This window comes from Elgaria multicarinata, chromosome 4 (genome assembly GCF_023053635.1).
Source record: "Elgaria multicarinata webbii isolate HBS135686 ecotype San Diego chromosome 4, rElgMul1.1.pri, whole genome shotgun sequence".
Lineage (NCBI taxonomy): Eukaryota > Metazoa > Chordata > Lepidosauria > Squamata > Anguidae > Elgaria > Elgaria multicarinata.
In genome coordinates this window covers 48,435,035-48,459,201 of record NC_086174.1, presented here as the reverse complement: position 1 = coordinate 48,459,201, position 24,167 = coordinate 48,435,035, and the positions used below count along the sequence as shown (strand labels likewise).

General features: G+C 42.8%; 1 protein-coding gene across 2 annotated transcripts in view; it reads left to right on the top strand.

Moving 5' to 3' along the window:
• Window positions 1–24,167, top strand: part of TMEM63B (transmembrane protein 63B) — a 90,321-nt gene that overhangs the window by 30,495 nt on the left and 35,659 nt on the right. For both annotated transcript variants that reach the window (XM_063124218.1, XM_063124217.1), the window contains exons 2-3: window positions 19,093–19,294; window positions 21,315–21,398. In XM_063124218.1, coding sequence (XP_062980288.1) covers window positions 19,115–19,294; window positions 21,315–21,398 — 264 coding nt within the window. In that variant the 5' untranslated portion in view covers window positions 19,093–19,114. The remainder of the gene's footprint in view (window positions 1–19,092; window positions 19,295–21,314; window positions 21,399–24,167) is intronic.

Genomic DNA, 24,167 nt, shown 5'->3' with positions numbered 1-24,167 from the left:
TATTGGATGGTATAGAAATGTAATAATGTAATAAATACATTTGCAACTTGTTCCTCCCTAGACCTCTATCAAAGACTACAACATACTAAAATATTAATTTAATAAACTACATTCATCGAAAGTAGAATTTCTATTGATTTGTTTGCATCAGAGGTACTGGAATCAATTTATTTGATGCCTCTGGCTGGATGGATTGCACTAGGATCTAGATATTCTAAAAAGAAAGGAATAGTTCCGCTTGCAATTTTAGCAGCTAGAGAGACTTGGCATACAGCGTCTCATTAGCTGCAGTTTGATCCATATTCTCATTGGGAGAATGCAGTCTTGAGAGGTGGCCTTTTATGGGCTGATAGTGGAATTTATACTTTAGATCAGTTAGGCTTTGATATCACTTTCCATCTAGTCACCAGCGATGAGTGCTTTAGCACTTCCTATATTAGTGGAGGAATTAATTGGTTCTTCACAGAAAGCTAAGCTTACGATAACTGCTTATAAAAGTCTTTTGGAATGTAGTAAAGTAGATGTTCAGAATGCCCGAGAGGAATGGAATGGGAAATTTGAATGCTCAATACTGTCAAATCTATGGAAAGTTTCCCTAACTTTCATCTATACTATTTCTGTAGGTTTAAAATTGAGGTTGATTCAACAAAAATTGATGTTTCACATATATGGGACACAACAGAGGCTTGTTAAAAAGAAGCTGGCTATCTCTGCTAGATGCTGGTGATGTCATGTGGACAATGGCTCATTGAGGAATCTGATACGGGCCTGTCCTGTAATATATTCTTTGGGGTTGGAAGCCACGGCTTGTATAAATTCTGTTTTTGAAAAATCTGTGATAATGGCAAATATTTATATGCTTTAAAATTATGTTCCTATGATATGGAGATTAACTGTTGGACATCAAAAGTGGGCATTGAGAGCTCTTACAGTTGCAAAGAGATTTGTACTTCAAGTTGGGAGGATAAACACCTATCATTCAATGGTCTGGAGATCTTACTGCTCTTGCTACTTTTGGGTGTATCTTCTACAGTCGTCAATTTTATATGACTGCTTTATTTAAATATAAGGACAGTTTATATTAATATAATCGCCCCCAGATTGTGGAATGGCCTGCCGGAGGAGATTTGTAAAATTAACACTATGTGTGATTTTAAGGCAGCTTTAAAGACTAGCCTTTTCCGGCAGCCCTATCCAGATCAATGTAAAATCATGATTTTTTAACATGTATTGATTCCTGTTCTAATGTTGTTCCCCGCCTCGATCCAAAGGGAGAGGCGGGTAAGAAATATTATTATTATTATTATTATTATTATTATTATTATTATTATTATTATTATATTTGAAACAGATGTGTTAAATCCTTCCCCCACCCCTCTTTTTTCATTCTGGCTTTATTAATGGTGTTATAAATTATTGTTGTATATGGATATGTTTTATGTCATGTTCTTCTCTTTTTTCATAGCTTCCCATCTACTTTCTTTTGCTGCTGCTGCTGCTGCTGTTGTTGTTGTTGCTGCTGCTGTATTTGCAAATATCTAGAGAGAGAGAGAGAGAGCGGAAACTGACAAATCAATTCATATTAATCAGAATGGTGCACTTACTGGGGCAAGTCTTTCTTGATTTACCTGATGGAGGAAGCAGTCCTATGTCCCTACACAGCATTTGGGGGGATACTGTATATTTCAGTTTCTTGGCTGGGAGCCAGGAAACCATGCTCCCCCTTATAGCCCACATGGAGAGAACTGCACTTGCTGCTTCTCTGCACTTGTAAAACAGAGCATGGAGACGGGGGCATTTCAGGGGAGGAAGGGAGGTGACCAATCTTTGCTCTGGTCACCTCAGCCTCTTTCCCTCCCCCTCCCTGAAACCTCTGCTAGATGGGCAAAATTGTCCATCTAGCCAAAATGCAAAGAAGCAGGTAGTATCGTCTCTGCATAGGATACTTGTAAGTCTTCAAGTTCGGGGGTGTATGAATTACCCAGGGCACAACCCTATGCCTATTTCGACAGAAAAAGTCCCTACAACTCCCAAGTATTCCTGTCTACACATCCATAGGATTGTGCCCTAAGAGGATCAGCTAATGACTATTTCTGCTAATGACTATTGGGACTTGAGGGTGGTAGCTCATTTTTAGAGTAGTGTTGCAGTGAATTAGACACTTCTGCTTCTGGAAGAGGCAACTGCTGCAGCCAATCATCAAGTCGTCAAGCTTGTCTTCACACAGTGGAACTTAATATTAAGAGCAATTTTTTCCATATGGACTTTTGGGGGGGAAAAAACCCGCCCCAGATTTTACTGGCATTCTCTGCTTTGTCTACTTTACACGAAATTGCACTGTGCTTTTCTTGTTGTTTGCCAGTGCCAATAGTCTATGCCTCCTTGTCACTGCTGCAGCTTGAAAGACATGCTCTGTGCCCTCCATCATGTTCGTTATTGCCTGTTGATGTAGGACACCTCTCTTTTGACCTTCCAAGATTGGCTTGTTTGCTGCAATACTGGCCTTTTGACTTGACAGGTTTCTTCCCTGGTAACTTATCAGCATTTATTCCCTATCTTTCGTCTTCTGGCTAGTAGATCTTCTCTCCTAGAAATAATGGTGCTGAGTGTGTTTGATTCTTTTAAGTACAGTAAATGACTGCACTTAAATGATGTTTTCTTTGGACCATAATGCAGCTGGAGCTTGGGAGTGGGGGGGTGAAACTACGCCCAATGCATAAAGTCCAGCTGTACCCATTGGTCAGCAGACCTGCCTATTAGTAATATTCAGTATTACCATAAATCAGTATTCCATAAACAGAGGGATAGTTCCGCACCCTCAGTTATGTCACAATCTAAGATACCTGTATCTCCTGATCACTGATGTGATTTCCTATTCCTTATGAATATGAGCCTCTTTGGGAAGCACCATGAAGCCCTCCTTCCTGTTTGCACACAGTCCATAGTGAAAGTTTTCATTAGCGTACCAGATTTTAGATCAGCCACGAGTCCTTCTCCCTTGGGGTTAGGTGTTCCTCTAAGTGGCTTCACCTCCAACTGTTATAGGTTGGTCTGCGTGTTTATTGCTTTTGATATGCATCACAGTTGAAACAGGCTGCCTTTGGGTTGCTTCTTCTTTTTAATCCAGTTCCAGGCTTATCTGTATAGGTGTATACATTCTGATTACTAAATTCAGAGTCACATTATGGTGGTGGTGGTAGTGATGATGATGATAATGATGATACATCTCCTACTCTCCAGTTCCCTTGACCATTAACAGTATGCCTATGTATACCAATTGCTGGGAACATGGGCGGTAGAGTTGTGGAACATGGGCTGTTCCATTGTGTCCTGCTTGTAGGTCCCTAGTCAACAGCTGGTTGGCCACTGTGTGAACAGAGTGCTGGACTAGATGGACCCTTGGTCTGATTCAGCATGGTTCTTCTTATTAATGTTATTATCCATCAGTAAGCGTGTAATTATACCATGGTGTATATAAGAACACTATCACTGTATTTATTTATTTATTTATTTATTTATTACATTTCTATACTGCCCAATAGCCGAAGCTCTCTGGGCGGTTCACAAAAATTAAAATCATAGTAAAACAATCAACAGGTTAAAAGCACAAATACACAATACAATATAAAATTGTACAATACAACATAAAGCACTCTGTAACTCTTTATGATATTTTTGTACTATGTTGTTATATCTCAAACGGTTTTTAATGCTTTATGTGTGGATGTTCTGTGTTTTAGAATTTTAAATTTTGTATACTCGTTTTTATCTTAATTTTAGAATTTCTGTAAACCGCCCAGAGAGCCCTGGCTATGGGAGAGGTATATAAGTGTAATAAATAAATAAATAAATAAATAAATAAATAAATAAATAAATGCTCTGCCAGGTCTAGGAGCTTATATTGCACCTGACTCTTTCCCCTGCACACCGATAACGTCTTTATGTGATGTAAATCATTTGATGTTCCCACACAGCTTTCCTCAAAACACAAACCAAATGTTACAACTCACTTCAGGCTTATAGGGCCAATCTGCCACTTCATGTGTTTTATGCATTTACAGCCACACTTGTGTGTGTGTGTGTGTGGCGTGTGTTCTGCTGTACTGGTGTTGTTTTTGTCCAAGGTGCATATTGTGAACCATAATTGTTTCCAAATCTGTGTATTTAAAATAAACACAGATATAGCCATTCCTGCCTTATAGTAATGCCACAGAAGTGTGGAGCCTGCATGCAAAGAAACATAAATGTGTGAATTGGCCTTTGGGAAGGTCATGTGCAGTTCAGTGACCTTTCAAGAAATCAGTCACTTCTGCTTGTGTATGCCCACATCGGAGTGACTTATGCCTGAAATACATAGCCATGAAAATTGACCCTCAAAAGGGCTCTTGGTCGGGTGATTATTGCAGAGTACTACAAAGAATGTGCAATTAAGGTTTTATTCTACGCGAGACTGCAATTCTGATTTGCGTATTAACATAGCTCCATTTTCAGTAGCATCTATTGTGGAAGCTTCTACCTCTGCAGATACTCTGGTAGCTGAAATTCTGGGACAGCCATAAGCTAACATAGGTTAGCTAGGATCCTTGAGCTAAAGGAGGCACAGCGTGGAAGCAGTTACATGTTAACCCTTGAGAAACTAGCTAAAATTAAGATATCCTGTGCAAAAAAGTGCTAGTCAGGGAATGCAACTAGAGCTTTATATGGATGCAGAGGTACATAAAAAAATAGACTGTCAAAATGGGTTTATGGGCTCTAATAAATTGCAGACAGTTTACATAGGATGACTTTGAACAAGAATGGAAAGAAGCAAGTTAAAAGGAAGTAGAGAGAAAACAATATCTGTTTGGCTGAAGAGTATGCCAGGAAGAACATAATATTAGGGAATGACTTTATGTTCCAGCCCTTACTTATTTATTATTATTAATTCTTTTAATTAGGCTGCCTTTAAGGATAGAAGAACCTTAAGCTAGAGCAGTTATTTAAAAAGACTTTCAGAAATTTATAATTAAAATCAAACATCCTTAGTATATAGCCTTAGTAGGGGGGGAATGAAAATGTGGCTGGGTGTTACTGTTTAGGGTGAAAAGTAGGAATGATATGGGCTAGGTCATCTCTCACCATTTCAAGGCCTTCAAATATCCCATCATAACAAAGATTGTGAGAGGCTTAGGTGGTTTGAAAGAGGCCAGATGCAGAAGCTGCAGTGCATCTTCCTTCTTCTTGTTGCTCCTGTGCCCATCCTGCCAATTCCCTCCTCTAGAATCTGAGATGTGGGCTGTATTTGGTGCAGGTGGAGTCCGCAGGTGGACTTGCCTCAAATAGAAATTGGTTAAATTGACTGACAGGACGACAAACCATTCAGTCGACATCCTTCCCCCTTTTCCCCCAGCATGCCTCTGCCATTGCATGCGTTGCCTCTTTCAGCCCACATGTCAAGATGTAAAGTGGGAAGTTGACAATCCATCTTTGGCCTGGCTGGACTGAGTCCCTGCAGTCCTGGGTTTTTAAGATTCCAATATTGTACCATAGAATCTTAGAATTGTGGCGTTGGAAGGGACTAGTCCAAACCTCTGCAATGTGCAGGAAAACCCATTAAAGCATACATGAGAGGTGGCTATCCAGCCTCTTCTGAAAATCCTTCAGAGATGGAGAACCGACAACCTCCGTAGGTAGACTGTTCCACTGTTGTACAGATCTTACCATGAGGAAGTTTTTCCATGGACTACAAATCCCATAAGTCCCAGACAGCATGGCAAATGGTCAAGCATTGTGAGAGTTGTCATCTAGAACATCTGGATGGCATCTGGAGTCAATATGAATGAGATTGGGCCAGCCGGTCACCTTGAGTTTAAGCACAAAGAAAGGCATCGGCTGCTGTATTATTGCATGCCCCTGCTGTGTTCTGCCACAATGGTAGTTCAGTCTAAGGGTAAACCTGGCTTTTTGCTTAACAAAGCAGCTCATTGTCCACCAGGCTTGCATGGTCCAGTCTAGTCCCTGCCTGGTGTCAGCCCCTGCTGTGCAGAATGCAAATGGCTCCGCATGTATCTTGCTGAGCTTCTCTTCCCAGACAACTCTGTAAGTGTGTCTGCGCACAAGGCACAAAGCACAAGGGAAACCGCTTCACCCAAGTCATGGGCAGTGCCTGGTGAAATTTCAGAAGCCGTTTGCAGCAGCCGTTTATTTTAATTCAATGCATTTTATGCTATTCCGCTACTATGATAGCGCTCAAGGTGGCTTACAGTTTACGAACATTGCAAAACCTGGCATAACATTTTAAAGTGCAATTCAATAATAAAATCAGTAAAAAGAGGGACAGTCAGCAGATCAAAGCAACTTAACAGCAGGGATCAATATGCAAATATTCCATTGCCCCAGCAGGCCAAATGCCTGCCAGAACAAAAATATCTTCAGCTCATGGTAGAAGGCCAAGAGAGAGAGGACCAAATAGATCTCCTGAGATTGGGAGATACATAATCCAGGTTTCCTAGGCCCAACCAGTCAGGCCTCAGGCACTAGAGTCAGGACTGGCCCTATCATGAGGCACAGTGAGGCAGTTGCCTCAGGCAGCAGCTTTTTGGTGTCATAAAAGGGCTGCAAATTATTTACTTTGTCATTATTGCCAGGGAGAGCTGCTTGTGGGATTTTCTGCCTCATTTTCCAGACATACCTTGATTGGCTTTGGATACTATGTACCTTGACTTGGGTGGAGGGGTCCCATTTGCTGCTCTGCATCAGGCAGCAAAATGTCTTGGGTCAGCTCTGATGGAAGGGATGCAAAAGAAAGCCTCACTAAGGAGGAGGCAGGATTATATAGGAGGTGATTCAGGACAGATAGAAGGATGTACCTCTTCACACCATGCATAATTAAACTATGAAATTCACTACCAGAATTTGGCTTTAAAAGGGGGTTAGATAAATTCCTGGAGAAGAAAGCTATCAATGGCTATTAGTCCTGATCCCTCTATGCTATCTCCAGTATCAGAGGCAGTATATTGCTGCAGAACATGGGTGGGACGGTGCTATTGCACTCGTGTCCTGTTTGCCAGTTTCCTGTGAGCAGATGGTCTGATCCTGAATGGCTCTTCTTATGAGACAGTCCTTCAGGTATCATGGACACAAGCTATTTAGGACTTTAAGGGAAATCATCAGCACATTTAATTGTCCCTTGAATTAAGTGTGTGTAAGTCAGCAGCCTATGTACAAGATTCCTTCTTTTCCATTCAGAGCAAGCTTACGACAAGAATTTATAATTGGCATCTGCTAGGAGGTATCAGCCTTTTATCACCCTTTATCAGCCTTTTATCACGCTTTGCTCCATTGCAGCTAAGAGCCCATCTTTCCTTCGTCAGGGCTTTGTGGGTGCCCTTCCCTTTGATGGGTGCTGAATGTATTGGATGGTCACCAAGTAGAATGACTTACACACAATTTAAACTCCTTGCTTCTTATTCATTCTTCACTGGGTAAGGTGAGCAATTATTCCGCCTCTCTGAGACCTATTAAATATCTGGTAAATGTAAATAACCAAAACAGAGAAAACTTCAGTGAGAGATCATCCTATATCAGGAAAATGTAATGTAAATGTGAGAGAGATTGCCTTACCCCTCCTGTTCCAGGGATACAAAAGAAGAATAATGTATAATAAACGCAGAACGAATGGGGGCAGATCAGGTGAACTCCCAAGAAGAGACAAATGATTAAGTGAGAACGACAGCTTGGGGAACAATTTTGCATAGTCTGTCAGGATTGGATGAAATTGGACTAGAAAGAGACACTTTTCAAGAATCACAGCTAAGAGAGGGGAGATACGCTCTTCCTGGAATTGACTAATGACTGTCACAGGTTACCCCTTTTTATGTCTCTCACTGATCAGAGAGGCTATTCATCACCTAATTTCCACACCCTCTGCCACCCTGCTCTCTCCTGTCACAGGAACCTGACCTGGGGAGGATGGATCTTTCCCCCATGAACAGTTGCAAGTTGTGCCCATCCATTTTGTTTGATACTACCACTAGTCTGCATACCCCCCTTCCAATGTCAAAAGGGCAGCGGTGGGTGGGAAACCTCAGACCTGTGAGCCCAATCTGGGCCACACCTCCTTTCATTAAACCATGAATCTTTTGGTGTTTTTCAGCTTTGTCACATTTTTTCCCCTCGTTCTCAAAGGTTGAAAGGCCTCTCCTGAGGCTCTTGTTACTGGCAGTCAGAGCTTTAAGATAAAATATGCTGGTATTTTGGCCCCATCCATTTTACCTTGCTGCCCTGAGCTTCTCCAAGAATCCAACCCTTGGGCTGAAAGAGGTTCCCCAACTCCCAAAGTAGTGAAATACCTCATCTGCATTAGTAGGTGGAAGAATGGGCTTAAGGGGGGGGGGATAGCAATAGGAACCGTGGTTGCTTCAGTGCAGAAGTGTGGGATGGGATGCAGTCATTAAAAACGTTGAAAGATGGGTATTATTATTATTATTATTATTATTATTATTATTATTTACATTTATATACCACCCCATAGCTGAAGCTCTCTGGGCGGTTTACAAAAGTTAAAAACAATTAACATTAAAAACAAATATACAAAATTTGGACTTGTTGCTTTTTTGCAGCCTGGAAAAAAAAATACAACCAGATCACTCTCTTGCATGGAGTTTGCACAGTGTGCAGGCTCCAGGGAGTTTGGTGAGGGGTGGGGGTGGGGATTTATGAAAACATTTTAGAAAAGACATCCACAAAGTATTGGAGAGAGTTGAATTGCTCAGCACTAATTAAATCACAGGAAATATGTTATCACTGCCTGTGACACTGGTACCGCTACATTCCACCTCTGCATCCATGCCAGCCATAAGCACCTAGTTGAGGGATAAATATTTATTACATTTATATGCCGGCTCACAGCCGAAGCTCTCTGGGCGGTTTACAACAGTTAAAAATAGTAAACATTAAAAAGTATACAAGGTAAAGTGCACTTTTTCAGTGTTAAAACATTGCTCGTTAACCATGCAGTGTGGCTTGTTATCCACCCTGAACAACCCAACAGCAAACCATGGGTTCTCAAGGTGACTTGTTCGAGAAAAATAAACCACGCTGTACGATTAACAATCCACTGTGCAGAACACATGCTGCATTCGGACAGTAACCTCTGGTGGGTTAGGATGTTGTGTGAACCCAGCCTCCGTCATCCACCTCTTCTCCCACCTGCCAGTGCGAGAAGGATTTTAACTCTGTTCCAAAGCAGGAGGGGAGGGGGGTGCAGGACCCAGGAAGGAACAGAGCAGGAGATGCTGTAATAGCAATCTTCCCCTTGACATGTTTGTTGGGTTATTGTGCCAGAACTTTTCTCTCTCTGGAACTCTGTTTGTGCTCAGAAACAAACACACATCACGCAGGTCTTACACAGCAGAGCTGGTTTATTTCCTTCAGGCTTCTGTGCAGTTCAATTCAGATCAGTTCAGATCAGCACACTGAGGCATACACAGAGAGCAGTGATCATAGAGCAGTGATCAGTTCCATTTTACACAAGTGAGAAACTATATACAGATCTACACAATTCTTATCTACATTACATACAGCTGTGATGAGGCTAACTTAGAATCTTGGCAAGGTTCCCAGAACAGCCTCTATCTCAAGGTAATTGCCCACAGATAGACTTTCTCTGTTTAACCCTGAGATAGCCATACACACACAATTTTAATGACTAAGCAAGTATTTCTTTTCATATACTTAACAGTCCTCCTCTTGCGCATGTTGTTTAAATTGTGTTACAATCTGAGACCCAGCTTTAAAAGCATCTCTTTGTGTTTTACCATTGAACGTTCCACCTGTCCTTTCTCATTTTGTTTTATTTTGAATACCCATTTACAGGTAATGGCTTTACAACCTTCAGGTAAAGGTACTAGCTCCCACGTTTCATTTTTTTCCATTGCTCTGATTTCCTCTGACATTGCTTCATGCCAGCCCTGAGCTTCTGTAGGTTCCATTTCCTGAATTTCCTCAAATGAAGTAGGTTCATAGGCTATTAGTAAAGCTCTATGAGAAACCTGTTTGCTTTGGTATTCATCTGAGTAACGAATTGGAGCTTTGCGTTCCCTTTCTGATCGTCTTGGCATAGTTACAGGCATAGTTTCCTCCTCTACAGTTTCTTCCCCCTCCCTCTCTTGCTGAGATTGTTCAGGAATTTCTTCTGTTTCTACAGCTTTCTGTTCTACAGGCAAACTTACATACTGTTTTGTTTCCTGCATTTGTTCATGAAAAACTACATCTCTGCTTACAATTACACTTTTGTGATATGGAGACCACAAACGATAGCCTTTTGTTTGTGTATCATATCCCAACAGTTTACATTCCAAACCTCTCTGAGCTAGCTTTCCTGGTCTGTTTTCTTTCTGAATATGAGCAAAACATTTACTTCCAAAAACCCTTATATGTGACACTCTAGGTTTTCTTTTGTAAAACATTTCATATGGAGTTTTTTCATGTACAGAGTGGTAAAGCCTGTTTAACAAATAATTTGAGGTGGACAAAGCTTCTGCCCAGAACAGGTTAGACAATCCTGACTCTTTCAATAGAGCTCTTAACATGTTCTGCAAGGTTCTGTTTTTCCTTTCTGCAACTCCATTTTGAAATGGTGAATATGGAGCAGTAAGGTCATGTTGTATACCTTCATCACTGAGGAATTTTTTAAATTGGTTGCTAAGAAATTCACCTCCCCGGTCCGTTCTTAGATTAGCTATAGGTTCTTTAAATCTATTTTTACTCCACTTAACAAACGCTTTGAACTTTCCAAAAGTTTCACTCTTCTGTTTTAACACATACACAAATCCAAATCTACTGTAATCATCAACAATAGACAAGAAAAATCTGTTTCCTCCTTGACTTGTCTCAAAAGGACCTGCAAGATCTGCATGAATTAATTCAAAAATTCTTTTTGTTGTTCTCTCACTATGTTTTGGAATGTTTGACTTATGACACTTGGTTTCACTGCATACATTACATTCTACATAGTTAGAACATGGTTTGATTTTCACCCCTTCACACAATTCTGGAATCTTAGAAATTGTTTTATAGTTAGCATGACCAAACCTTTTATGAGTTAAATGGATACACTCTTGGTGTGGTTTGCAATTGGCTATTGTTTTTGTTGTGACTTTGCTGGCTACAACTTCATTTTCTGTACAAGTATTAATCACATACAAAGATTCTTTCATTATTCCCTGCACACACACCTTGTTTCCCTGTTTTATAGTACAATTTTCTTCAGTAAAACAAACCTCATACCCCATTTCTGTTAACTGAAACACACTTAGAAGGTTTGTTTCCAATTCTGGTACATATAAAACACTTTGTAGTTCAACTCCCAGACAATCAAAATATACATTACCCACACCACAAATCTGGATTTTTGTTCCATTTGCAAGGGTAACACACTTTTGCTCTGAAGTAGAAGTTTCCAAGGTTACAAATGAAAGTTTGTCTTTTGCCATACTTATTGAAGCCCCAGAGTCCAAAAACCAAGGATTCATTGTTTCTTTGACTCTTGCTAGAAGACACTTCTTTGTTGATTCAGCTTCATTCATGTTGTTTTCTTCTCTCCACTTTGCTGTCAACAGCTTTTTCTTCTTGTTGTTGCAATCCCGCCTTAAGTGTTCTGTGGAACCACAGTTAAAGCATTTCCTTGCCTTTAATGCAGCCACCACGTCAGAAGATTTATGGCTTTGTTGAAATTCAGCCACAGGAAGTTTAAGGCTCTGTTGTTTTGAAGCTTGTCTTCTTTCATAGGTTTCCAGTAGTTTTCCAGCTACATACTCGAGGGTTAAATTTTTCTCCTCTTGACTTTCCATCATGGTGACAACCGCGTCGTACGATGAATCAAGACTTGACAAAATCACATAGACTTGGTGTATAGTTGTAAACTCCATCCCTCGTGCCCTGAGTTGATTGAAGATTTCTCTCATGCTTTTCAAATGGTTTGACATAGACTCCCCTGGTTTCAGCTTCATTCCATACAGTTTCCGGGTTAGAATTACTTTACTGCCCGCTGTTTCTCTTTGATATACAGCTTGTAGCGCATTCCAGCACTCTTTTGATGTATTCAAAAACTGAATGAAGGAAATTTGAGAGTCTTCCACAGCTAATGCAATAACTGCCATTGCTTTTGCATCGTCCTTAAACCATTTAGCATTCTGTGGATCTGCTCTATCTGGTGGATCCTCTGTGACTACATACCACAGTTCAGCCTGAATCAGATACATTTGCATTTTGTAAGACCATAATGCATAGTTAGAGTCATTCAGCTTTTCCAACAATTGATGCAAACCAGACATATTAGCTCCTGCCATTTCCTCTGCTTTAGGAATTTGTATCTCACCGTCCTCCTGCTGAGAGTCCTCCTCAGAGTCAGCCGACTGAGATTCTTCCTCACTTTGCAGCACTGGCTTTAGCTTGATGTCTTCCTTCATCAACAGTTTTCTGTTTTAGCAGACTCCTGGTTCTGATACTGCACCGTTCCCATCAAGTTCTGGTTCTTCTGCCTGGGTTAGGCTGGCGTAGACTTGCCTGGACTGGACTGGACTGGGCTGGGCCCATAACCTTTGTTGGGTTATTGTGCCAGAACTTTTCTCTCTCTGGAACTCTGTTTGTGCTCAGAAACAAACACACATCACGCAGGTCTTACACAGCAGAGCTGGTTTATTTCCTTCAGGCTTCTGTGCAGTTCAATTCAGATCAGTTCAGATCAGCACACTGAGGCATACACAGAGAGCAGTGATCATAGAGCAGTGATCAGTTCCATTTTACACAAGTGAGAAACTATATACAGATCTACACAATTCTTATCTACATTACATACAGCTGTGATGAGGCTAACTTAGAATCTTGGCAAGGTTCCCAGAACAGCCTCTATCTCAAGGTAATTGCCCACAGATAGACTTTCTCTGTTTAACCCTGAGATAGCCATACACACACAATTTTAATGACTAAGCAAGTATTTCTTTTCATATACTTAACAATGTTGGCTGAACTAATTAGGCAGCGGTGGACTTGTTCCTCTGTGAAATCTGGACATAGTGGTAGGCTGCATTGACTTGGCACTGGGAAACACTGGGTGCCTTTAAAGTTCTGTGGAGAATGAAGGGTTGGGTTCATTGGTGGGTGGATTTTAGTTTAGGGGAGAATTAAAAGAATGTGTCCTAAAAAGAATGACGTCCTGAAATAACTCCTCTCAAAACAGTTATGGAACCAAAGGATGTCTTGTTAATTTTCAAGATCTTTACTTCCATTGCTACCCGATTCTCACACCTTTAGTCAGAATACATATATAAACACATAGTATGTAAAATGAATTCGGCCCTCATTTTGGTATGCTGTGTGAATTACAAGATGGCACAGGTCCCTTGCAGTTCCTAATCACTTGCTCTACAATCCTGCCCAGCATAAGGGAAAATTGGAGAGCAATCGTGGGGCTCCTAGACATTGACTGAGTAGCCATAGGATAGTGGGGATTTCCCCATCTGAGGTAGAGCTAGGACCTTGGGGAGGGAAATCTCTGCTTGGATTTCCCACCACACACCCTCCCTTCCAGCCACCGCGAGAAACTCCACACAGCAGTTCCCTCTCCTGAGGTCACTGTCAAACATTTTTTGTCAGTGAAAATGTGGTGCTTGAGAGAATCTGAAGTTGAGACTGGAAGATAAGTCCGGAGAAGGGCTGTAGCTCAGTGGTGGAGTAAATGCATGTAGAAGGCCCCAGGTTCAATCCCCAGCATCTCCAAGTAGGATGTCTGGGAAAGAATCCTGCCTGCAACTCTGGAAAGCTGCTGCCAGTCAGCGTTGGCAGTACTAGGCTAGATAGACCAATGGCCTGACTCAGAATAAGGCAGATTCCTAAGTTCCTAAGCTGCCTCTCAACAGCTATATACCTGTGCAGTTCATCCAGGAAGCTGGCTTCTCCTTAGCGTTTGAATAGACACTACTTCTGTGTACCTGTGCTTATCCAAGCAGGTGGCCTGGTGGTTCAGTAGAAAAGCAAGCAGGAAATCTGACAATGGGGGAATTTGATCTGCACGTGAGTAACAAGTTGCTTCTACTAAGAAGCCAGGTCAGATGTGATGCTGTTGGCTCCTTGTGTCACCTTATCTCTGGTGGGCTGGGCACCGCAGTACCACGCTCTGGCAATCTCAGCGGTTGCATCGCAGTGCAACAGAATGAAGCCAACAGTTCACTTAGCTTGCAGATGGTTGGAATGGCATAGGAAGCAAGGGTAAGGCACCTGGACTTTGCCACTTTAAGCCCCCTGGTGATTACAATGAAACCATAGCAACATGTATCTGATTGGAGCAACAATCCCCCTGCTGCATGATACTCCTCTTGCTTTTCAGCAATTGTGTAAGGAAGCTACACAAGGAAGCTCTAAACCAGTTTATGGGCTAGTGGCATCCATTTCATAGAAGCATCCTCTCTGCCTTTGGCTGGGAACATGGTTTTAGGGACCAGTACATTTCAAACGGCATTGATATTCAGTGCTAAATGTCAGTATGGGCACCAGACTCCCCAGCCAGAAAGCATAGGGTGGGGCGCAGCTGATGAGAACTGGGCTGTCCGAGTGTGTTGAGCCAGGGTGTTTTTCAGGGCAATGTACAGAGTGCCAAACCGAAGACAGGCTTGGGGAGTTGTGCCCTTGCAAACAATGTTGGAATCACAAAGTTATCTAATGCAATATTTCCTCCAGTGATGCAGAATCCTCCACACCCAGAAATGTGAATGTGCCTGCCCTGTGATGTGTTTAAATGTTGCCTGTTAGGACTAGAATGGGAACAGAGCCTAAATAGTTGAAAGGTCCCGTGTCTTCTGATCTAGCTATTGATCATTCTAGCTTTGAACCTCTGACTTATAGACAAAGATATGTGTAACAGAGCCAGAGAAATCAAGCTACGTGCAGAGTAAAATTATATTAATACAATATAGAAAGGCATGAGTGTATTATCCACCAGTGTAGCACGGTTGCTAAGACAGTGCGAGCTGGGAAGATAGGGAAAAAGTCATCTTAGCCATGAACTTGGTAGGTGGCCAAACGCAAGTTATGTTTGCTCAGCCTCAGTCCCCCTCCCACATCAGGTTACTGGGATATTGGATATTACTGGGCTAATAGGGATGGGCTACCTTACTGAGCGGTTACATGGCAGTTCAGTTCCTAAGCCCTGTTGCTACACTGATTGTGCACTTTTAATTCATAGGAAAATGTAATTTAAGAAGCAGCCCTTCTGCTAGCTTTTCTTCCTTACAAGCAACAAAGCCATTCCCCTTACAGCCATTATCTGACAAGCTGGTTTGGGACATGAGTCTGTCCAGACACACCACCTTGTGTTGATGGCTGCAGCTGCTGCCTGAGCCCAGCTGAGCAAAATGGGCCTGACCCAGGGGGATTTAAGCTTCAGCAGTGACACACTTAATATCCTCCTTGGCCCAGATATCTCTGTGCCCCTGGCTGTCATGCAGGGTTTCCCTTACACTCCTGATCTTCCTTGATCTGAAGACGCTTTAATAACTTCTGAGCTGAATCCAGTGGGCTGTAGTAACATGCCCTTCTATAGCTTGTGTTCCATTGGTCAAGTGTGTGAGCTAGGAATCGGTGTTCCCCCAGCCTGATGCTCCCCAGATGCTGGTTGGGGGTGATGGCAGTTGTAGTCTGACACAGCACGTTTGGGGTGGCTGCCTTAACCCAAATCTGAGCTCGGCTATGAATTTATTGGGCTGCCTTTAAGCCAGATAGTCTCTTTCTCCTCCTTCCTCAGCCCCTTGTCTGTACTGTGCAGCTGCTTGTTTGGATCTGCTTTATAGAACGGGGGTGCGGATGATTGGGAATGTAAGCAATATGCTTCAATGTAAGCAATATGCTTTGCAAGTGTATTAGAAATGCAAAGTTTTATCATTTTCTGGGAGGAAATTGTGGAAATTATTCCCATCCTAACCATTGAAGGTTAGGAAGGTAACCTCTTTTAAAATCCCCCACCCCTCAGAACGGAGTGGGTGTTTCGTATCTCAAGATGGGCAAGTGTGACTATATACCTAGGTGCAGAAAAACTACAGTGTGATAATGCTAAGAAATAGAAGGCAACCGTCTCCAGAGCAGAAGCTTTTTGGAGAAGAATGTAATGGGGCACAGAGGGCACAGCTGTAATACAGAATGTAATGGGGCACAGCTGATAAGCTAGGCATAAGGTGTGGATATGCTGGGACCCCGAAGCGCCAGCCCCAAACAATTTAAGGTCTGGGGTAGAAAATCCAGATGACAGTCTTCCCCTTGACACATGCATGTGCGCGCACATGCACATGGTGCACCGTCCACCATCCACCCTTGTGTACAGCTCCCATTCATTTCATTGAGGAGAGCCTTCCAGTGGATTGTGTCCCATAGGTCAAGACTCTCTGTCCCCACACTTAGCCCCCTAACTGAGTGCCCAATCCACTGCCTGTGGTGCTTGCCTCACCTCGTAGTTAAGACTGCATCTGGCCTCCAGGTTATAGTTCAGTATTTGGCTTTGGTGCATTTCAATTTGGCCCAGAAAGCATCACATGCGCCTGTTGCAGTGGAAAAGCTCTGCGGATTCCTGCTGTCCGCTTTCTCCTGCCTACCCCTCCCTGGTCGCTCACAGTTTCTCAGGTTTGCTTGGCTCCCACTGGTATCTGTCTAAGTACTTCCACTCCCCCTCCCCCCCCCCCCGCAAGGATCCTTGTTGAGTTTCCTCCCACTTACTTTCCCATTGGCTCAGTCCTGCTGCTCTGCTTGTTGTCTCTTCTTCCATCCTCAGCCTCGGCGGCATCTCCCTATCTTTTCATCCCATCTCCAAATTGAATTTAATGCATTACATGGCTCCCTTCCCAGATCTTTCATGCCGCCTATTAAGTAAGCGAAGCCCCAGCCTTGTGGTGATTCCCTGTATGCGCTGCTTGTCAATCAATACTCTGCGTGGCGGCTCATTGTTTACCATCCTTCCGCCAGCTTGAAGCCATGTGATCAGGCCCCATTCAAGCCAGCAGGAATTAATTTGGGAAAGCGAGGGGGAACGCCTGCGATAGGACAGGGCAAGTTTCAGAACCAAGTGTCTTTCATTACCAAGCACCACTGTATGTTTTTCCGAGCTAAATGCCACCGGGGCTGAGCCAAAACTCAACTGGGTGGCTTTTAATAATAGACTTCGTTCGCACTCACTGTTCACCGCCTGGTCATTGCTGGATTTGAGAAATGGGTGAAGCACTTTAGATTTGGGATTTGAATTAACACTGTTAACTAAACTTAAACAGCCTGCTAGTTTGAAGAGAGGCCTGTATTCCCTAGGTTTTCATTTTGTTTTGTTTGTTCCATTTCCTTGCTGCACAAGGCCCTGCAAAGCTGCCCTCGTGCCTCTTTGCAAATTGTGTTCTCTGCAGTTGGAGAGAAGGGGAGGCTGTGACCATGCACTTAATGACCAATTGGACAGAATAAATATACTCCAGTACACATTTTGCTAGTCCTGGATGTTCACCAAGTGCTTTAGAACAATTCCGGCTAGCCCTGGGGGCACATGCAAATTCCAAGATTAGGCACATCTCACAGTGCCAATCCAGTACTAAAGGGAATTTTTTAAAAGTCCCTAAAATTGTAGCCAAATATTCGCCACTATGTTTCCAAAATAGTGAGTCATGTTCCAAAAAGCTTTTTAAAATGACTGACTTAAAACACCCTGCAGTTTAATCAGAAACATGGTGTGTGGGGGGGGGGGGGGTGCATGTATTTTTATGGTATCTGATCCAATGAGGTATGATTTGTTTTCAGTCTTAAATATTCAAATAAGCTCATTTTCATGTGATCTTCCTCCCTTCCTCCCCCCTTTTAAACTATGAATCCTGCAAGGTAGCTGTCCACAGGAAGGGAACTGGGCTTAATAACATAGCAAAGGAAGGGCTTTCCAAGGCAGAATTGTACATACACCCAGCAGTGAGCATAACGGTATCTCAGAGCAAGATCTTTGCAATTGTTAATATAAATTTTAGCATACTTTGGAGTCCGTGTCACTTTTTGTCATGGGTTAATGCAATGGTGAAATGACATATTGAATGCAGCAGCATACCTTTGAATACCAGATGCTTGGGGCAAACAATGGAGGAATCTGCTATGCATAGGAGCACTGTTAGGGAAACAGAATGCTGGACTAGAAGGACCCTTGATCTGATCTGCCAGAACTCTTAGGCACATATGAATAATATGTCACTGGAATGGCTTTCCAAGAAATCATCTTAAATTCAGATTTATCCTACAAAGAGCCATGGGGACATAGCCATCAATACATCTGCTATTATCAGTATAGATTTTTCTTTGCACTTGGTTTACAGTCTCCAGGGACAAAATCAGTGGAGGGCATTGGCTCCAGTGTCAGTGGGATGGTGAATCCACTATCCAAGGTATGAAGCTCCTTTAGAGTTCTAACTGAAACCTGGAGTGGATTCACCGCCCCACTGACGTCGAAGCCACCAGCCCCCACAAGGCAATTGGTTGATGAGAAGGGCTGGAGCAAAGGTTGCCAGGCCTTCTCATCTGTCTCATATCTGGTCTCCATTTCCTCCTTTGTTCAGCTGGAGCTGGACGGTTCAAAAAATGTGCTCTCAATCTCTCTTGAGCCTGCTGCACAGAAGAGCCATGAAATAAAAGGGGGGGGGGGGGAACTGGTCCTCAGTTGCTTGCAGTGTTGGCTCTAGCATTAGGCAGAGTGAGGTGGCTGCCTGAGGCAGCAGATTTTGAATATCATGAAAAGGCAGCAAATTCTTAGTTATTTAATTTATTGTGATTGTATATTTACTGCCAGGGAGACAAACTTGTGAGATTTTCTGCCTCTGGTGCCAAAATAACTTGATAGCCTTAGGGTGCTTGTTGTTGTTAACATTTGTATATTAAATACTATGCACCTTGACTTTGTGTGTGTGGAGGGGTGTCATTTGCTGATCTGCCCTGGGCAGCAAAATATCTTAGGTCAGCCCTGGTGTATGATCAGAAGTGCCAGGTGGGTTGGCTTCCCCCAATCCCAAACATGCACACCTTGCTTCTAACCATGTCTTCCTCTTTCTTCCTCAGGTAAGACAATGAAGCAATAGAGATGCTTCCCTTTGTGATGACCGCCCTGGGCTCAGCAGGGACAACCTGCAGGTCCTCCAGCTGCAGCAACAACAGCACCAAGGATTATTGCTACAGTGCCCGCATCCGCAGCACCGTGCTGCAGGGCTTGCCTTTCGGAGGGGTGCCCACCGTCCTCGCCCTTGATTTCATGTGCTTTCTTGTAAGTACTGTGGTCGCCTGGTTTGGCACAAGGGGAAATTGTGGCATTACACCCCACAAGTCAGTTCCCAAATGTATGCTGGAGTTTGTAAGTCTGTGGTTTTTAGAATGTTGGCCTGAGTGGGTGGAGTTAGAATGTCTTGGGAGGGGTGAGGGGTGATATATAAGGGAATGACTGAGGGGTTTGAGGAGACATTTTAGGTACTCTTAGGGCTCTCTGTCTGTTAGCTCTTGGGGTTTAGAGTACTTGGGTCTGGAGAGTTTGAGGTTCAGTGTAGAGAGTGGTGTCTTTGGAGTGTGGTGTGCACATAGTTGATGTATATTAAGCAATATGGATAATAAAGAACGCTCAAAAGTGATTGTGTGAGAGAAAGGAAAGCGTGTATGTGAATGGGTGAAAGGATTGGATGAAAGGTTTCAAAAAGGTTTTTAAAATGTTTTAATTTGAAACAAAGCTTGTGAACTTTTTAAAATAAATTTTAATTATTTTGTTTTAACTACCACAAAAATCCCACGTGTCTGTTTGGCATTTATCATCTGAAGTTTATACATTTACCACCCACTACTGACAATAATTCACATCAGCACATATAACTCACAGCACATTATTTTATTATTGAAATCCTTCTCCATTTAACCCCTTTCTCCACAAAGTTTGGAGGAAGGTGGTTTTTATCCCTCGCCTCAGGCGTATCAAGCGGTGGTGCTTGGCTTGAGCAGGGAGTAGCCGCGGCCAGGCCTGTTGTCAGAGCCTGTGTTGTGGCAGAAACCACTTGTCCAAAGACAGCCCAACGAGACAGACCATCTATATGACATCCCTCATAGGGCAGGAATGTGATTTTCTTTAACTGGACATGTTAGGGATTCAACATGGAACTTTCCACCTACAAAGCAGGTGGAACTCCGCTATGGTCTCACACAATAAAAGGCAGCCTCGTGTGTGTGTATATATGCACACAGATGCTCCTAGCAGGACAAAGATGGTTCATCAGTTTGTGAGGACTGTGGAAAGGGGTATTGCAGACCTTGTTGGGGGTGCCTATGACAGCCATCTGGCCTTACCTTTGACATCCCTGAATTAGCTAGTGCTGACAACTCTGACTGGCAGTATGTTGTATCTTTTCCAGGTCTCTGGTAGAGATCCTTCACAGTCCTGCCACCTGGTGACCTTGAGTGACAGATGTTGGGAGATTTAAGTGGGACCTTACATGCAGAGTTTATTGTTTCGCCACTGAGCACATTACATGTACAGCTATGCATAATGTTAGCCTTGGGATGGGCGTCAAGAAGAGGCATGACTGGGCACCTGTTGAGGGCCCACACTTGAGCAGGTGCCTACAGTACCAGAGACATCATGAGGCCTAGAATCTTCATTCTTTTTGTACTGATAGCTGAGACACTGCAAGAATCTGTGCTAGATGCCAAATTCAGCTCCGGTGTCCCAACACCCTTAAGTAGAAGTATTTACTGCTACTAGAACTTTGCAGAATGGTTCACATCCTTTATTAGAGTTTATTATCTAATAAAGGTTCACATTCTTTATTTGGTTAGGCTGAGAGTCAGTGACTGGCCCAGAGTCACCAAGTGAGCTTTATGGCCAAGTGGGGACTAGAGCCCAGTTCTCTCAAATCCATTACTCTAACCACTATACCACACTCTCTCTTGTGCATTATACATTAAATATAATGTCCACAAATATATTATTATTATTTATTTATTTATTTATATAGCACCATCAGTGTACATGGTGCTGTACAGAGCAATATACATGAATTACTAGACCAATCAGCATTTGCATATTTTATTTAGTTTGCATTAATTATTTTTTGATGAACTTGAAAGATTTGGCTTTCCCAGGGGTGGAATTCTGGGTTTTGATATGCAGAAAGCTAACTTTCCTGTTTGTAATGTGTTGTGGGGAGGGGGGACTATGGTGACTCACACAGGATGGATGGAGAACCGAATGTCTGCCACACTCCATGGGAACTTTGCCTCACATTCCCTTATTTGCCTTTCCGCAGGCGCTGCTGTTTGTTTTTTCCATTTTACGTAAAGTAGCCTGGGATTATGGGCGTCTGGCACTGGTGACTGATGCTGACAGGCAAGTAAAACTATCTCTTTTTTTACTAGACAGTGGAGAAATGTCCTCTTGGGCCAAATAGCAGCTAGGGTGAAGTTCGAACCAGTTTCTGAAACAGAAGTTCTTGCAGACCAACAGCTCAGTTCTTTGCAGTTCATCAAGGGCCAAGATTCCAAAAGTGGCTTTAGCTGCACCCAAAGACTTGGGTGTGCCTAGTAAAATACTTGACTTTATTTTTCTTGAAATGGCAGCCCCTTGTGCCATATCACACACTTTTTAAAACTTTCCATCAGTTTCCAAAAGAGTTGCATTTTGGAAGGTTGCTGTTTTGATACACCCGTATCCAAAGCCCTCTTTGTTACGCAGAATCAGTTGTTCAACTCTTTGGTTCCCAGTTGATATGTCAAGACATAGTTGCTGTCAACATAAAAAGTGTCCCCTTCTCCAGCCCACTGGTGAAGTGGAGCCAGGGCTCGCTATTTTTTATTACCTGGGAAGCTGACATCATCTGTCACTTCCCTCAAAACGTCCCTTTTACCGCTGAGCTTAGCTGCAATCCTCACAGCGGCTGAGGAGGGGGAATTAATGTTTTCAGCAACAATATATTGTTATCTGTTGTAATGCAAAGGATTTGGGGGTGGCATGGACTTGGATGGGCAATTAAGGCCATGAACTTTACAAATGACCTGCTCCTGTTGGCAATGAAAACTGCTAGAATTGGTTTGTTGATGTGGAACAACACAGCTTCCTGAATGTTTGAATTCTCTGTGGAGGTGTGGCGCTGAGGACTTTCATGATGAGATCCTGCAATTCAAAGTTTATCACCGCAACACTGCTTCTACCCTAGTAGAAGGGGCAACTCTCCAGGGCACTTGTGCGGCCTGGTTCTGCACCCACCCACTAGTCTTTTTGCTCCTGGACTCCCAATGGCAAGGTAGGGGGAAGTGATTGCATAGCAACCACACTTGAAGCTCAGGTGTATGGAAGGAGGATGTTCAAGGTTATATGGCCAGACTTTTATAGGATCTAGAATGTTTATGGTTATATGGCTAGGTCTTATAGGATCTAGGGTGCTCATGGTGATGTGGGCAGACTTCTATAGGACCTAGGATATTCATGGCTATATGACCAGACTTTTATAGGATCTAGGATGTTCATGGTTATATGGCCAGCCCTTTCTAAAAAGTGTTGCTGGTATCATCAGGATCATATATACTGATAGCAAACTCATCATTTGAGTGTCGGTCTTTATATAGCTCAAACAACACCATCCATGCAAAAGAATGAGATAATAGCAGGCTTGGGGGAACCTCAGAGTTTGCAGAAGTACAAAATACCTTTGGGGGAGGAAGCCCCAAAACAGCCCAATGAGGACTGAGCATGCTCAGTGATTATGGAATGCTGGCTGGCTATTGGAGAGAGGAAAAACAGAAAACCTGGCTAGAGGAGGAATGGAATGGAAAATCTCGAAAGAAGGCCTGATTGGGTGGCTAGCTGGAACTATGAAGAAGCACATTTCACGCTGCAACATTTGTTGAAGATCCCATGCTGTAATTATTTTATATACTTCTATCCCACCTTTCCGCTAATGGTGCACAAGGTGGTAAAAATTCAATTGCTAAAAAATGTGTAACATTAAACAACAAGCAGTTGTTTTAAATTACATCCATTAAACATGATTAAAATTCTTATAGGAAAGCAGCAGTTAAAACCCATCAGCAAGAGAGACAATAGAATGTACAGGCCAAAGGCCTATAGAAACAGGAAGGTTTCGGCATGGCAGGGAGAAGTCAACAATGAGGGGCAAATCAAATCTCTCTTCCAAAATTTGGGTGCGGCCATCAAGAATTCCTTTCCCAGACACAGCTCTGATGTCGGGTGGATTTCAGCAGTATGTGGCTTGTAAAGAATTATCAGAAGCCTGGCTGTTCACAGTCCTAAAGAGACAGAGAGCCTGCTAACAAATGGTACACAAAGAACAGGAAAAACATTACAATGTATGTAAGACCATGGGAGCTGCTTTCTTAGCTTGCAAAATAGCTTGTTGAGGAATGCAAGACTTTGATTTTACTAACAACATTAACTTCCAATCGATTTGGAAGCAGCATGCTGTGCTCTTGAATTCTGCAGCTTTTATTTCTATAGGCGTTACAGCTTTCAGTCTGCAGAAATGAAAGCTGGCAAGAGTGGATGGTTCAGAAGTGGCAGGGTGTCTTGAGTCAGAAACGTTGGTGTAAGAAAAAAAGTTTGATTGAAAGGATGGTGAGTTATAACCTCCTGTAACTGAAGGGGAGAGCAGTAGTTGTTGTTACTGATGCCTCTTGCATATGTTGCTATAAACCTGCAAAGGAGAGCAGAGTTGCGTCTTGAAATAGAATGCTAGAATTGAAGGGATCTCAGAGGTCATCTAGTCCAACTCCTTGCCAATGCTGTTGATCTGCTGCTACAGCTTCCCTGATAGGTGGCCATCCAGCCTCTGCTTAAAAAACTCTAATGAAGGAAAGTCTGTCAACTTTCAAGGCAGTGTGCGCCACTGGTGAACAGCTTTTTACCAGTGGAGGTTGGTGGTTCCCATATCAGTGGCCGGTGAATATGTTCTGGGTTTCAGTCACAAGCAGTCAGAACTCTAAAGGAGTTCTCCAATGTGCAAAGCTGGTTCTCAGCAGAAACTACACCTGACTTAGATCTAAAGAGAGGGTGCCATCATTGAAAAAGATACACCATGCATCTATAAAAGAGGAAGCTTCTCTGTGGTGACACCCCAACTTTGGAATGCTCTTCCAAAGGAAAGATT